Source organism: Wasmannia auropunctata, unplaced genomic scaffold, assembly GCF_000956235.1.
Source record: "Wasmannia auropunctata unplaced genomic scaffold, wasmannia.A_1.0 LD336023.1, whole genome shotgun sequence".
In the NCBI taxonomy this organism is placed as follows: domain Eukaryota; kingdom Metazoa; phylum Arthropoda; class Insecta; order Hymenoptera; family Formicidae; genus Wasmannia; species Wasmannia auropunctata.
In genome coordinates, this window is record NW_012026867.1 from 218,126 (window position 1) to 234,341 (window position 16,216).

General features: G+C 47.3%; 1 protein-coding gene across 1 annotated transcript in view; it reads right to left on the reverse strand.

The window, feature by feature from the left end:
• LOC105452957 overlaps positions 1–16,216 on the reverse strand; it is a 40,324-nt gene that overhangs the window by 11,601 nt on the left and 12,507 nt on the right. Inside the window, exons 3-6 of the mRNA XM_011694522.1 lie at positions 8,020–8,240; positions 7,126–7,490; positions 6,418–6,662; positions 6,021–6,311 (exon numbers count right to left, since the gene is read on the reverse strand). Coding sequence (XP_011692824.1) covers positions 6,021–6,311; positions 6,418–6,662; positions 7,126–7,490; positions 8,020–8,240 — 1,122 coding nt within the window. The remainder of the gene's footprint in view (positions 1–6,020; positions 6,312–6,417; positions 6,663–7,125; positions 7,491–8,019; positions 8,241–16,216) is intronic.

The following is a 16,216-nucleotide window of genomic DNA, read 5'->3' on the forward strand; positions in this document are numbered from 1 at the left end:
TCCCGCCGTTTCTGCGCATCGACCTACTGAGAACGCGTACGTGCAATCGTTGCAATCGTTATGACACCGATGATAAGATTCGTTTTCGTATCGCATAACCCGTTTCGATTTCCTGATTAGCTATATGCGCATCTAGATAAATGCTGTTATACAATATAGTTGCGAAAGAAGCTATATACACCATGCAAATATATATTGTGTATATATACATATATATATATATATATATATATATATATATATATATATGATTTTAAATAATAATACTGAAAATAATAAATTTCGCCACCAAAAGTTGATATATTTTCATATTTCTACGAGTCCAATACTCGAGTTTTGCTCTATCTCTGACTGACAGAAATAGTCCGTGAATTCCACGAGTTTCGTACTTTTCGATTTTAATCGATTTACTGGGATCTGGGTGAAGATTACCGTTCAATACATGGAACTCGCCTCGCTCTTCTCCTCTCCTCGATAACTATACGATAACTATACGGACGTTATTGTCGCGCGGAGTGAGATACGGCTTATTTGTCGAATAAATGACTGGCCGCTTCGAAGGGCAGATAATAATTTCGTGCAATCTACGGAGTAATCGAACAATTTTAGGCCGTAGTTGGACAGGCGGCCTCTAATTCGGGTTACTGCGATTCTACCGCATACTACCCGCCCCCGATCGATCAATACGAACTGTATACGAACGTGGGGATGTCTATCATGCCGTTTTCTGGCCGCACACTCCTGTCAAACACTATGCCAGATATTCGTGAATGCCATGATCGTAAATTTAAGCGAATATATTACCTCTGTTTCTATAAATTTTTCCGCGCGTATTAAATCGCAAATTCGCCATTTTTCATCCACGACAACGTCGTCTATCCCCTTCCCTCGTCTTTGAAAGGATCGTGACGGCTTTAGGAAACCTATTGGGCACGCGTGAAACCGACGTTTTCTTCTACGAAGATAATTTGCAGTAAAACGGTCGACTCATGCTCTTCTAACTCTCTTTCTAAAACACCGCGCCTGGCCATGACACACATAGCACAGCCAGCCTTTCGCATCCTCTCTCGGGAACGTCCAAACAGCCTAAACCCATAACTCACGAGAGGGATCTGCTGCCTCGTCTTCGGAGGGAACCCGCTATTTTCTCACGTCTCGAAAATAGATACTTTTATCGTCGTGCACAAAGGGCCCGGTTGATCGGCACGATCTCGCAGTTTGCACCGCGAGTAAAAAAAAAAATAAAAAATATATTTGAGACAAAGAGTGAGCAAATCAGAATTAGAATTGTTCACCGTCAATGATAACGCTGCGGTTCATGAATAATATATTCACTGATACACCCGAGTTGACTAATCCGTGGCTGCGAGTTGCGGGCATAAAAATAGGACATGCATTTAATTTTACACTACTCCAAGGTCCTGACGTAACCGAACCGGCGTTTTAATCGGCGTAGCTGCGTAGGAAGGAAAGCTGGTGCGGTTGCACGATTTTTTCGACGCATTGCCGCAACGCAACGGCCGAAGGTCTCACATTCCTCTTGTGCAACAACGATTTTCGGCGATGGAAGGTCTCGTGACCGGCGACAGTAGAATGCTGCGGCGAGGCTGAATTACGTCTAATCGCTTCTAAGAACCTGCCAGCCGAATGAGCGGCCTCTTTTTTAAATGGCATGTAATGGCAACTCGCGTGCATGCGAAACGAGAAGAGCGCCGAAAAATTATTCAATGTAACTATATAATACGATAAATCTAAAGATCGAATAGTGCTTGTACCATCGAATACTGGCGATCAAATTTAAATACAAAATGTTTATATATATCTTTGGAATTTTGCAAAAAAATAATTAAATATCAGAAAAATATTTATATTTATAAGTATTATAGTCTCGCGGTTTGGTAAAAAATATATCAGAATTTTATGATATTTGATTTCTATAGAGTCAAATAAACAGCTTCCCGTGAAGATAAAAAAAAACGTAAGAATATTTCTACAGCTATATTGGCGATAATGATTTCTATAATCTCCGCATCTCCTCGCGATCGTTGACAATATTTGCCTCCGTCAGGCAACCCTTCGTGCTTTCCGCGGCAATGCGAGGCCGTCATCCAGCCAAACATCGTCGCAGGCACGTCGCCGCGAAGGCGCACGTGGAATTAATACTCGGAAATGACGAATTAATGTTTAAGCAAGTCCGCCGCTTGTGTACTGCACACGAGCTTTCTCGCCAAAGTTTCGTCGCACGTTTGGCTGAAACTTTTACGAGGCACGCGCGCAAAATTGCAGAAGGGTTGCGAGGGCCTCCTGTAAGGAGAGTTGGAAAAAAAAGGAAAGACTAGACAGGGAGGGAGCAAAAGGAGAAATAATCGGCCGAGGGAAGACGCGAGGGCCCGGCCAGCCGGGGACGGCATGCACCTATGTGTGAACCCGCACGTGTCCGATGCAACTGCACTACCCCTATCCTCCCTTCCTCCCTCGCACGAAGCCTTCATTCATAATTCAGCGGGGCGAATTAGACGAGCGAGGGACGAGCAAGTTTTCTCTCGCGTGTTGTCGTCTCCGTTGCGAAGGGCACGAGGTAGCGAGAGAGAGCAGATTAAGCAACATCGAGCGTTCTCCGCTTCGACAGAAGCGGACTGAGCGAAAGAGACACGTTAGCCTTCCCTCGTCCCTCCCCCAAGAGAGCACTTTCACTTTCCGCGTCATTTCATATGTCGCCCAACTTATTCCCCGACTTTTTTTTATCGCTCGCGAGCGATCGCCGAGCTCTCGCTATAATTGGTGTACCATAATTGTATAAATAACAAGTTTACGATCGTACAAGCATAAATAAGTGACGCTACAACGTCGCCGTCGCTGCACAAGCGTTGCAGAACGATCGACGACTGGAGAATGAAATGATAATGAATGTTTTGTTTTCCGAGCGAGACATTTTATCGAACGCGCGTCATGCCATCATGCCTGTCACGACGTGCATGTCTTTCGTATCGAATAAACATGACTTTTTTGATTAGTGACTCTTACGGCACAATCATAGTAAATTTAGAAATTTCTTTTAAATATAAAAATGACTCACAGACCAATCTTTTTCTTCTAAATATAAAACATGTCATGTAATATTGAGCAATATCGATCGGTCGTTTCATAAAGCTTGTGCTCCTAATAGAAAGTCAAGAGGGAGAGAGAGAAAGAGAGAGAAGTAGCAATTTGGAATTCAAGAGAAAGTACACTGTGTTAGAAAACGGTAACGTAAAAGAAAAATAAAATATACAGTCGTACGATCGTAGGAGGCTTTAAAAGTCTTTCCCTGTGGTCTCATTTCGGTGCTGACCTAACTTTCATTTACCGATATACACCGTATCGTTTTCGGCAACGAATGCAATCAGCGGCAAGATAAAAAACGACACGACCTACAAAAGGAATATAGAATAGCCTCTTTGTACTTTCTTCAAATAACAAAGTAGTATTTCGAAAGATAATTTCATCGGTTTTTATTCTCGCTTTTTTTTACGTCGATTAATTTGTACATGTCTAATACGGACATGTCTAACTACAGTAAAGAAACGAGGGAAGGAGGAACGGGGGAGAGCGATCCGTGCATGTTAAACGTGCTCAAGGAAGAGTGAAAGAAGTTCGCTGACGGGTAGTCAGTTCGTATAGAAGAAGACGTTATTTCGCGGGCAGAGAATAATAAAAAATGATTCTAATTCGGGGACCGCTTGAGAGAGTTGCAGATTCCATAAAATTCAAATCTTATGGACACGCGAGGCACCTCACGGATCGGTTTTTTTCCTCGCCAAATAACTTGCGCAATAGCACCGCGATGTCGCATAAATTTCACCGCCTAGGCGATGATCGGAATTAGGCGGAGCGGCACGTTAGTTTTTAACAACTCCTCGTACAGGATCTAACAAAAAGTAACGCTTTAACGGCAGACTTTCGGTGAGCATAACTGTACTCCCGATAGAATAACTCAACAATGCGATGGTCCCGATTTTTCTCACCGCGCGGCTACGGTTCTTCTCGTCGCATTCCTCCGCACACAGAGACGTCAAAGAGCTCTGGCCACGGTCACCGTCATCTACATTAGCGAAATAGAGTGTCCTCAGTGTCCCTACTTTTTTTTTTATAATATACCTTTTCAGAGATTAACGTCTCTGCATCTCTGTGCCTTCGCACGGTCTTTGAATAATTTAAGAGCGGCATTACGAAAACCTTTTGTTTCAATGTTATCTCATCTCAACGTCGCATTCATGACGCAACGATAATAATCTGATTTTCATTTTTTTTTTTTCGACACGTTCCACGAGCCTTTGAAATCTTTGAAAATCTCTCGAATAACGTAGCTGAAAAGTGCAAAAGGAAGGCTTTCGAGACGACCGCACGGAACTTTGGTACATTAATAAATGGCTCCTCCGCCCGTCAGCGAACTTCTTTCACTCTTCCTTGAGCACGTTTAACATACACGGATCGCTCTCCCCCGTCCCTCCTTCCCTCGTTTCTTTGCCCTTTCTCCTCTGCGGGCCTAATGTCAATAACCGTTGCATTAGTTGACGCTTCGTTAATTTCTTTGCGGCGGGCGAGCGAGCGGGCGATTAAAAATGGTCGGGGTGTCATCCGCGGGTGGCACACGGGCGCCGCGACGCCAACGACGTCGAATCGCATCGGTGTGTTGGTGGACCGGCGTCGGTCGCGCCCGTTTCACGTGGCGTCGTCGTAGCGTCACGCTCGGTGATTTGCTCGCCGGAGCAAAAGATGTTCCCAGTGGCTGCACCGTCGCCTGCATCCTCTTTGTACACTTTGTTCACACCGTGAAGGCAAGTCGTAAGGCATCACCCCGTCCAGGGGCACGGACGGGGGAGCGGGGGGGGGGGATGAGGACCCGGTAAATCCAACGTACATCGCACGTACGGCGTCGTCGTCGCTCTCTCTTTCTGCACGTTAGAGCGTCGCCGAAGCGGAGACTGACGTACACGTGGACAAAAAAAGATCTACACGAAAACCGTCCCGAAAACCGTCGCATTACCTCTCGACTATAAATTCTTTGATCACACTGGAATCGATTTTCCTTCCCTTTGAAAGTCAAGAAATTGAATGCGCAGAAAGATTTAAATTCGTTTTAAATCCGTTAGATAATTCGAAGAATAAGGGGGAACGTGAGCTGGTTCGGAGGGCATCGGACGGCGCAAGAGCGAGCTTGTTTTTACGATGCACCGTTTTATCTGTCGTCGTGAGATGACTCGGAGAGAAGCGGTAGGGAGAATGGTACAAGGATGAGAGAGGAACGCGGCAGTTGCAACATCCGCGGTCAGGCCCCACGTGCAGCCGATGATGCAACGCCCGTGCATTTTGTAACTCCGGAGCCAGAAGGCCTTCTTACCCGCGCAGCGTATTGGACCACATAAAGCTAGTCTATCGGATTTGTGAGAGCGCTTCACTGTCCGATGACTTGGGCAATATAATAATATTAAAGGCCCAATTAAATCACCGGCCAAATATCACGCATGTTTTTTAGGTCGTGAAATTTTCCAAAACGATCGTAGCGCGTGCAAGGAAATTTATCGTTCGCATTTACGCTGTATATTTTGGCGATAAATCAGATTACACATATAGTGTATGAACGCGCGCGCGCACGCAAGGTTCAATAAACTTGCAAGGTTTTACGCGGCTCGTGCCCGTTCACTTGCTACATCATCCTTGATTTCACGTGTCAATAGACTTAGCTGCGTCGTTATCTGTTACCCGCGAAGATCTCACGGTCTAATGTTGTTGGCTCGTCAACAGCGCCGAGTCGACACTTCGCGGAATGACCCGTTAGAACTATCGTGCGAGTTGAATCAAATATTTTTTCTTTTTGCACGAGGCCAAAAACCGCGTAAAAATCTCACTTCATACACGCTACGCGTCAGCCCGAGTCGGAGAGACTCCGCCGAATTATTTGGAGTCTCAATCGCGTTCAGTCGCGCGTTTAAGATAACAGCGCGATGTCTCGTGACGCAAAAATAATGGATGGTACTCACTGCCGTCGACAGTAGAGACAGTGCTGGCCTTGTTGATCTTCGTGTTCCACATAGCGAGCGTAGGCGCGGCAGGGCTCTGATCGGGAGTCGGCGGATGGACCGCCGGCATCGGCACCATCGTCGGACCCAGCTGCGCCTTGTGCGACAGATGGTCCGAGTTCGGTCTGTACGAGCCCGCGTCAAACCCCCGTCCGGGATAAACCTCGTCATCCCGCCTCGACAGTCTCTCCGCCAACTTCTCCGCCCTCTCCCGATCGGTCAGCTCCACTGGCTCCTGTTTTATTCGAAGATCTGCGAACACGAGACCGAGATCTGTATCTGCGCGACCGGGTTGGCGGGGTCCTCTCGATCGATTTTTTTTTTTTTTATCGATTTCGTCGAGGTAGGTCTATCTCACCTTCGGCAACGCTCTCCTTGAGATCACAGTTGTTGCGCTCCTCGGACCGCGCTCGTTCCAGCTGCTGTTCCAGTTCCGTGGGCGTGTGTGGCGCGGTGTGGGAATGCGAATGAGGTTCCGAGGGATGGGTGAACGATTGATAGAAGTGGTTCTCCAGCAGTGGATGCGGGGCGGACGCCGGCCGAAAGGCAGTGCCGTCGCGCAACACGCTCGCTCTTCCCAGTGTATCGACGTCGCTCGGCGATCTAAAAATACGCGGTTGCAGCTCACAAAATCTTACGCGAGTGAATATTTGGTAACAGGTACAACGTAATACGTTAAGGAAGAAGCACGGAGCAAATTGAATCTCGGAAATCGACGTAGCGCGATGTGGAACGAACGAAAAAATGTCCAAGATATTCTTCATATGATAAAGCCCTTTGGACATGCCCTTGACTCGCGCAACATAATAATGATTCGGCGAAAGGCTAATTCGGTCAAAAATGAAGTATTCCGATTCCGAAACTAAAGTTGAAAATACGAAAGAAATCGTAAAAAAAAGTCGCTTTGTCAAAACGAACGTTATTCCTCATCGGCGAATAATAAGTTTATCGCTCTGCCGTTCGCGAATTGTCACATACGTCATCGCCATTAGAACGTAGGAAGGCCGCACACGTGGCCGCCACACTTTCCGTAAATGTACTTTGCGCCTCGACGAAAGGTCCTTACCTCATCAGCCTCTTCGGCGGGCTCTCGCAATATTGAGAGGTCGGGTACAAGTTGGGCACGGTGTACTCCGCAGCGGGCGACGTTGGGGTCCTCTTCGTGATGTTCTTGACGGTGGGCTCGCCCGCCTCACTTATGTCACTCATGTCACCGATGCCGCCACCGCTGCCGCCCCCGTTGCCGATGGTACCACCGACGCTACCGCTGCCGATGCTACCCCCGATGCTACCGCTACCGCCGCCTCCGCCGCCTCCGCTACCTCCGCCACCGCCGGTGCTCTCTGCGTCCGCGGAGGCGTTGCTGCTCTCCGCGGCGTGCCTCTGCGCCACCGCCAATTTTTCGTGCTCGATAATCGACAGACCCTTAACCTGGATTTACGCGAAGAGAGTTATGATTGAAAATGAACATATTTTAGGAAAATAAATGTAGGAAGAGAGAATAATGGGAAATTGTGTATGAGAATGCAAAACTATTATAAGAGTGCTAAAATAAAAGCATTTAAAAGCATTATGAAAATATTTATCGGATTTAACAAATTCGCATAAGTGTCATGGATTAATGTTAATAAATATATTCCGCATTACTGATATCAACGGTACTTCTGCTAACTCTGTATATATAAATCAAGTAAAATCGCGTATTTTTGCAGTAAACACTTGAAAATACGGAATTAAAGCACGCGATGCAAACTTCAATGGGAGTTCAATGCGACGACGCATTTTCGAGGAGAGCTTGACAAATGATGTGATTCCTCTCGAGCTTTCACGACATAAATGACACATCGAAACTTTAGCCCAGGCACGTTACAGAGCCGTGTCGGGCGCCACGCCACGTGTACAATTATTCGGGGAACATTATTTAGGGTCATTATTTACGGAAAAAGAGACAGGCACATACTTGAAGGCATTCAGCTGCCTTGAGGAAGGAGCTGAGGGATTCCTGGGACACATGTACCTCTCCACGGTACATGAATTCGAGGAGGGACGCCATATTGTGGGCACTCGTCCCGTCGAGAATAACGATCAGTCCCGCGGGAGAAGGCGGCATTCCTTCGAAGATCTCCTGAAAGTGCTTGCTGCATGCTGCGAGAATTAACCTGTGCGCCTTGAACGTAACTCCTGAAACACAAATAGGATGCATCGTCTTCAAAATATGAGCGATAGTAAGAAAGTACAGATACGTACTGCTGGCAGAAACATACTATTGTCAAAGCAAAACGTTCGGTGAAAAACAACAAAAGATCATCGCTTGTCCATTTTTGTATAACTGAGCGAATTAAAAGTATACCGCGGAAAAAAATCGCTCGAATAATTGCCGCGCGCTTCTATTCCTTAATCGCGTGAATCATCACGACTATAATTTCGAACGGGCGTCACGAAATTAAGCGCACCACCAAAAATTTTTGGTGCACGCATATAAGAGGCCTTTTCTTTCTCACGGCTCACAATGTAAACGGGCACCATCGTGCGCGGCGGACGAGCGCGGGAATTTCAGCGTGCAAAGGAAGCCGGTGACCGACGGAACCCTTTTTTTTTCAACCGGCCCACCATTTCCCTCTCTACGGCGGCATAAAGGAAACCGAGGCTAGCGCGCCTGACGTCGATGCCCTTTCTCGCAGCCCGCTGCGTATGTGGGTCATCTTCGGACACGATCTTCCGTAATTCGTAATTCACGCGCGCGAGTATAATGCGCGTTCGCCAGCGCGCGGGCGTGTAATACGACACGGGCGACCGCTGCACGTTAAGCGACGTATCTAGCAACGGTTGCGCGTAACAAGAAAAAAGAAACCGTGACGGTAACCGACCGTCGAAGGACGCCGCGATGTAGCTATAAAACATCCCGAAAATTTTTTTGAAAGAAACCCTCGCGGATTTGCTATCATGTTCACAAAAAAAGAAGCTTGATCTATAAGATACATCGTTATATAATTTATTTAAATCCTTTGAAACTGATATAATTTTAACAAAAATTAGCTGCATACGAGAATATATATGGTATTTTCGTTATCTGTAATTATTCGCATCGCGTGCTGTTTCTTTCCACGCCTCATTATTTTGTGATGGAGTTCCGTGCGAATCAGAACGGACGTTTCGTGAAAGAGCTTCGTGCGTTTAGACGGATGTGGGAAGATGCCTCATCGGCAATGCCCTCCGAATAAGGAAATCAAGTGCGAGAGGAGAAAGGAGGAAGGTGACGAGGGCACAACCAGGTGGCTCAAAGCACCTGTCTTTCCGAGTAGCCTCCCGATACACAAAGTGTATCCAACTCTTTGAGCTTCCTCTCAGCGCGGGGATCATATTTCCGTGTACTCCCCGTTGCGCCCAATTTCAAACCTCTTATCCGACGAATATTGGATTTACTGCGTATCCGAAGGAGAGAGAGAAAGAGAGAGAGAGAGAGAGAGAGAGAAGAGAGAGAGAGAGAGAGAGAGAGAGAGAGAGAGAGAGAGAACTCAATGGCTCTGTGATAGCTCACGGTGTTCGGTCGAAATATATTGCATCGTGAACTTTGTCTCGTATAATAATGACAGCGTCTCTTTACTTAACGAATGTCGAGTATATCTTCGATATTGAATTCCGATCGTGAACAGTTCCCTGAGCACTAACAAGTTATTTTAATCGTTATATCATAAATTAATTCCTACTTATAACTTGCCCAATATAAGATAGACGTGTAACAAGTGTTTCGGGTCAAATATTCAGCTCATTATGCGCCATGCAAAGGCTAACAGCCGAGTGGAGTGTGGGCGTTTTGCGACCATCCTTCGTCGCTTATTTTGGTATTCGTAAGCGGAATCCGGACATACAGATACGGTATTTACTACGTATCGCGTCAATGCAATGGGAACAAGAAAATCGAGCACGAAGAGATTCTTCTACTTTGCCGGGCTAAGGTGAATTTATTTTTCGCAAGAAATTTGTCGGCAGGCGCGTTCGTAACGCGAAGGTAGATGTACAGTTCTACGAATTGCGTTCGGAGCTGCGGGACGGCAGCGCAGTTCGCCGGCACACTTGTGGAAATAATGAAGTATGCAGAGTTCATCAGCGTATATAGGCGCGGGACTGTATTAATAAATTCTGTAACGCGCCGCGCCGCGCAGCGAGACGATTCTCACGCACATGCGTTGTTGTTCCCGTTATCGGGCCGCATGCAGAAAATACGATATGTCGCAAAGAATTTCGGCGGGACCGCGTTGCGTAACGCGCGCGCGTGCGCGCGCACGGAGAGCCGTCGAGGACGTGTTTATGACACGCCGCGACGCCGTCATCGACTCGTCGAGCGAGCGAGAGTACGGGCCTATTACTGAATGAGCGAGTAGAGATAACGCACGAGCACTTCTCGGCGCGGCCCCGCCGCGTATCTATTTAGATATTGTCCATAGTTAGGGACTATATTTGGGGCGCGAACCGCGACGCCGTCATATAGCGAAGATTACGCGGATAAGCGATAGCGAACTCGACGCAACAGCGTGCGGAAAAAATAAGTTGCCATTTAAAATATTTCACCTTATGCAATACGCGAGATATTTTTCCGAAGCGACAATGGAAATTGCGTAATTGTTAAATTTATTCGCACTTAAGTGCGTTGTCTAGATTCACCACTGTCCTAACGTCACATCATCCGCATTATTTCTATGCCGCTTGCGTTACGTTAGCTGAAAGACGCGTTGCAAATATTGTCATTTCGACGGGATTACGTGAGGGTTTAGTAACGAAAGACGGGATTTGCCGGCGGCGTGACTACCGTCACGAAACTTGCAAATAAAACGCGCGTATAGTTACGCAACAGTGCAATGCACTCTTCGCGGGCAATCTATTCATGTTCCAAGGCCAGCCGGTAGAGCTCTTTGGGAGTTAGGGTTTTCGACGAAGCCTCTTACGACGGTCATCGTTCTCCTACTACGCAATAATAATTCCAAGCCTGGTGGTACGTGCACCGTGACCGAATGCGTGTAATACGCGCTGCCGGGTGAAGGCGGCAATTACGGGCTTAACTCAATGTCAGTCGCGATGTCAGCGACCGATACTCCAGTAAAAAAAAAGTTATCGCGATATTTATCAAAGGACAACTTCAGAAAAGTGAATTTAATACTTAATAGGAGGGAGCAAAATCTGAGTTCGGTATAAATTCGATATAACAAATATAATATGAATATAATATTAATATGGAAGAGAGAGATCTTTAATATTGGATAAAGTAAGGATCCTCTCGGCGTGATTTTTTGATCTTTTAAAAAATTCAAGACTATATTAGCGCGCTAACGAGTCTTTTCGATCAAGCAATCGACTCGGAAAATTACGAGACACAAGCTGGTCGCCCCGCGACGTACCGATACCGCGCGCGGTATCCAAGTTTCGCGCGAGTAGATAAGAGCGGTCGCCGAATTTGATTAGAGCAGAGACAAAATACTCTAGTACGGAGGAAGGTGGCCAAGGGAAGGGAACGGCGGTCAATGCCCCGTCAAGGTCGACAATGCAGAGTGTGCTAGCGAGCGCGAATGTGTATATTTGCCGTATCGTATCGTATCGGCTCGGCTCGGCTCGGCTCCGCTCGTTTCAGCTTCGCGCCCGTATGAAAAGTTGACAGGCCAATCATAGTTCGGGCTTCCTCTAGGCCCGGCCAATGGCCGCGTGGGACCAAGGCCGCCTTCTTCGCACATACCCGAAGTTCGGTGCACAGCACGGCGAAAAGCCGGTGCCAAGAGAGAGAAAAAAAAGATATGGTGGACCGTGAGGGATCCGCGAGGGGGAGAGAGGAGAACCGCCGCACCACACACGCATCGCGGGTAAGAAACGACACGTGGAGAGGCGACCGTGAATCTCGAGGTTGCCCCCGCGATAAATCGGCGAATATACGCGTGTTGTGTGCACGTGTGTGTGTTTGAATGATGGCATACGACATATACGCGCACCGAGTGCGTAGGAAGGGCCCTGGGACGCGGAAAATAGACGCGCGCCTCTTTGTCCGTGAATGTTAAATCTCCTCTCGCGATTCGAAGCTTTGGATACTGCGCGCAATCTTTGTTCTGCTCGAAAATTCACTTCGGGGGTCTCGTTTTCGTGGGAATCGTTGCCGGAAAGAACGGATGAGAACGCATCCTAATTCGGTACACCAGCGATTTCTTATGACCGAATTCAATTAACAATTAAACATGACAATGAAACATTCTTTTCTCATTTAAGGTGCTATCTACCGAAATTATCGTCTTCTAAAATGTAAAACGTAACTATTGGATAGTTATTCATTTTCTTTGCCGATTTGATTTTCGACGACGTTGGTACCGTGGAAGATTACTCGAGGAACGCATCGTGCGCGACGGAACTCGGGACGTGCGAATAATACCATACGCACGAATAATAAACACACACGCATACAAAGCATCGAATACAAAGGCGCTTCTAATTCCGATCGTTCGTCTAATTCACGGTCATGAGCACTCGCTCGCGCATCGCGCGCACATCCGTCGCCGGGGTCGCGTAAATGCACGTGTGGCGCGTGTTACCGCGCGCGTTTGCGTTGCGTAATTCGCCGATGTCGTTGACCCATTTTTTTTCGATGAACGACTTCGAGTTCGAACCGGGGGGTTTATCAGCGCGCGCGCCCGCGCTCTTTTACACACGACTCGCGTAAATCATGCATATACATTTATTTCTCGCTGTTAATGCAGGAGAGAGCGTTATCGCGTGTGAAGCATCGACTCCTTCGACTTCGCCCCCGCGCTCTCGGCGTCGGACCGCGCGAGCCTGCCCTCTTCCGCGAAGATTAACGCAACCAGCAAACAAGCCTCTAATAATCTGATAAGGGCCGCGGTGCTATCGTAAAGGTGTCGCGCTTTCGTAACGCTCCGCGTTCGCCTTGTAATACTAACGAACTAGGCCTTGACGTCGCACCTCCACGCGTCTAACGCTGTTGACTTTTCCTGCGGATTGGCTCGAATGCGATTAGAGTCGTGACGTCGTGACGAAATACAGAATTGAGACGGCGAATTGCATCATAATAGTCTAATGATTAAAAACAACCATGCTGTGTTTTAAAATCGAGAATGCCTTTGAAAACCGCTTTTAAGCTGCTAACACTTGGCGGAGAGGTGCGAGTGAAGCATGCCAGTTGTTATTTTCGCGATAGCAGAATGAGATAAGATCTCGACCTCTCTTTCTCGTAATAATCCCGCGTTTGTCTATGGTATCTTCATAGCCTAACAAAGCCCGATGGAGCCGCGCAGTTCCGCAATCTAACGAGTTCCGCGTTCAAACGACGCACGCGCCGCGGCTGGGTTACATGTTTGTAATAGAAATAGCAACGGAGAAGGCCGCGCGGTTCAGCCAACAAGATTACCGACCACCCGGCTAGAAGGCCAGCGAGAAGAGGATATGTATATCAAGTGAATGCCCGATCGGCATGGTCATTAACCACTGGGATCTATATATATATGTACATATTTTCGTGCTCGTACAAAATAATTTTGAAACTGTATTTCGTCTTTTTTTTTTTATCTGAAATTTTCTGAATATCGAATCGTTTCCGATAAAAACGTCAGTTATAGAGTCCATCGATATGAATCGGGAATTATATATAATATCTTACATAATTGATTCTTTGCTAAACCGCGTCTTCCGTTAGCGTTTACGGCGACGTTCCAATATCTCTTAATCGGTCGTTCACTCGGTGCATTCACCCAATGGACGAGGGACGAACTTTCGCGTGATGATGACGCAGGAACGCGAGGACGAGGACGAGGGGAGGATGACCCTAGGCGGGCGAAGTCAACGGCCGACGCGGCGTCCTGTTGCATCAGAGCGCGCGTAACAGCTAACCTTGACTCCAGGAAGTGTACTTTTGCCACGAGCGCGGCGGAGTTTTGCGAACGGCGTAGTGACGCTCCAGCGTTCGTTCACTCGCCGCGCGCTCAACTCCTCTTCCTTCTCGCGCCGGATTATCCCCCTCGGGGCCTTCGGTCACGCATCGAGACTTTCGAATTACTACAATACCGCCGGCTTCACCTTGCATTCCGCATGTACGCGCGGTGACGCGCACGCAGGAATAACATTGGCGTGCGATAGAGAGAGCCTCTCGGGATCGGCTCGCCCGAGATAGCGAGCTAGCTCCGAGGTCCCGCACGAGGTTCAGAACGATGTTACCGATTATTTCACAACGAGTTAACCTCGCGACTTTTGGCGGAATTTCGCAGCTCCAATTTTTCATCTCGTTTCAGCATGCGAGATTATTTTCATCTTTCGATAATTGTGTCTTGATATACTTATTGTCAGACAGAGACTGGAACGATTGGCACCTCGTTCGAGTGCGAATCTTATTGCGAGGCATACCTCGCGAAAAATTTGAATTGCATGTACGGCACGTGATTCGGCCGTGATTCACTTTCGGGGAGATAAAATCTGCCGCTCGGTTTTCGCTCGACGTTCCGTATATCGCCGAAGTATATCGACCGCGCGTATTGTGCTTCCCTAGGTTACTGACGTACTCAGTGGCACGTCTCATTCATGCGGAAGCATAGAAAATCAAAAGCGAGAAGAACTTACAATTGGCACGTCAAATTTAGTGCGTCGTGAGCCGTACGTGAACGAACCGTATGAGTTGTTACCTGCATAGAAAATAAGATGCCGACCTCGCGTTATTTGTACCACATTGCCGGATTCGCTCGCAGAAGCCTTTACATTTTTTTTGTTATGATTATTACGAAATATATCTTTGAATCTTTTGTGTGCTGCGCCTGATTTTTCATTCCTATTCGCGCTTTTTAGCTCCCGTTCTATTTACAGATACCGGCGTGCAACGTGATTTCACTTCCAACGCTTTGTCACGATCGTTTGGTCGAAACCAAACCGATGAAATCGGAATTTTTTTCGGCAGGCGTATCCGTCGCGTGACCGCAAACAGTATCCGTTGCGGGCGGATGCAATATTAAGTATCTCGCGATATTGTACCGGATGCATGGCTTGCAGGAATGTGAGTCAGGGCTCGTGCCGCGGCCACCCGGCTGAAGATCGGTTCACGAAATGCTTAATCGCATGCACAGTGCACGCAGGTGCGTAACGGACGAAATTGGACACGCACCAATGCGTATCGCTTCACGCGGCTTCTTGTGTTCGGGTTGCAACATTCAACCGTGTCGTGAAGCGCAAGTACGGCCTAATTCCCCCGACCTGTTTGACTCTCCCAGATAACGCGTTGCTCGAAAAAAAAAATGAGAACGCCACCTTATCGCGTTGCACTAGGTCTACTGACCCAGAAAACGTACTCACAACACGAATGGATGCTCATACGGATGCCTGAGACAATTTAAAACTTCCGCATTTAGCATTCTGAGCTGCGAAGTGAAAAGAATGTAATTGCACAAATCCTTTAATAATTTTTGTATTAAAAATCTGAATATAATTTTATAAAATTTATAAATACTACGATTAACGCTCGTATATACATATATACAAATTCTATTTTTCACGAAAAAAAATATTTTCTTTTGACACTGAGTCATTCCATTGCATAAATAATAATCACTGTATAATTAAAAGTGCAACAATTCATTACTATAATGCGACAAATTCTGACGGAATTATAACGCGCAAGAGTGGTAAACAGCTTTTAGGGGAAGCCTCGAAATCTGGCAACTCTCTGATCTATATTGTTGCCTAGGTAACGCCAGATAAGTGTAATACTTAAGGTAAACCGTGACACGTGCGGATCGTAATATTTCACGGCGGAGCAACGTGGGCTTCTCGCACCTCTAAGGACGATAACAGGGGACAACCGTGTTCAAATACGAGGGCGAACGGTATACGTGTGTGCCGTATTTCTAACGCTCCGCGCGTATCGTCTTGCAGCACACGCCACGGTATACCGTAACGGCGAGCGCGCGATGCGTGGCACGCATAGACGCGAACGCAGCGCTCGTGCGTGAGTTATGCGCCGGAATTCTAATCCGAAAATCGACGGCGACGACGAATCTCTCGCCCGTCGTTTGCATGTATACGCGGTCGTTCGTACGCCGCGCGAGCTCTGCGGCAGGGATTCCAAACGGTTAAGCTACTTGCGAAACAGCACGGCGCGTCTTTGTCTAACGTCAAAGTTACCGCGC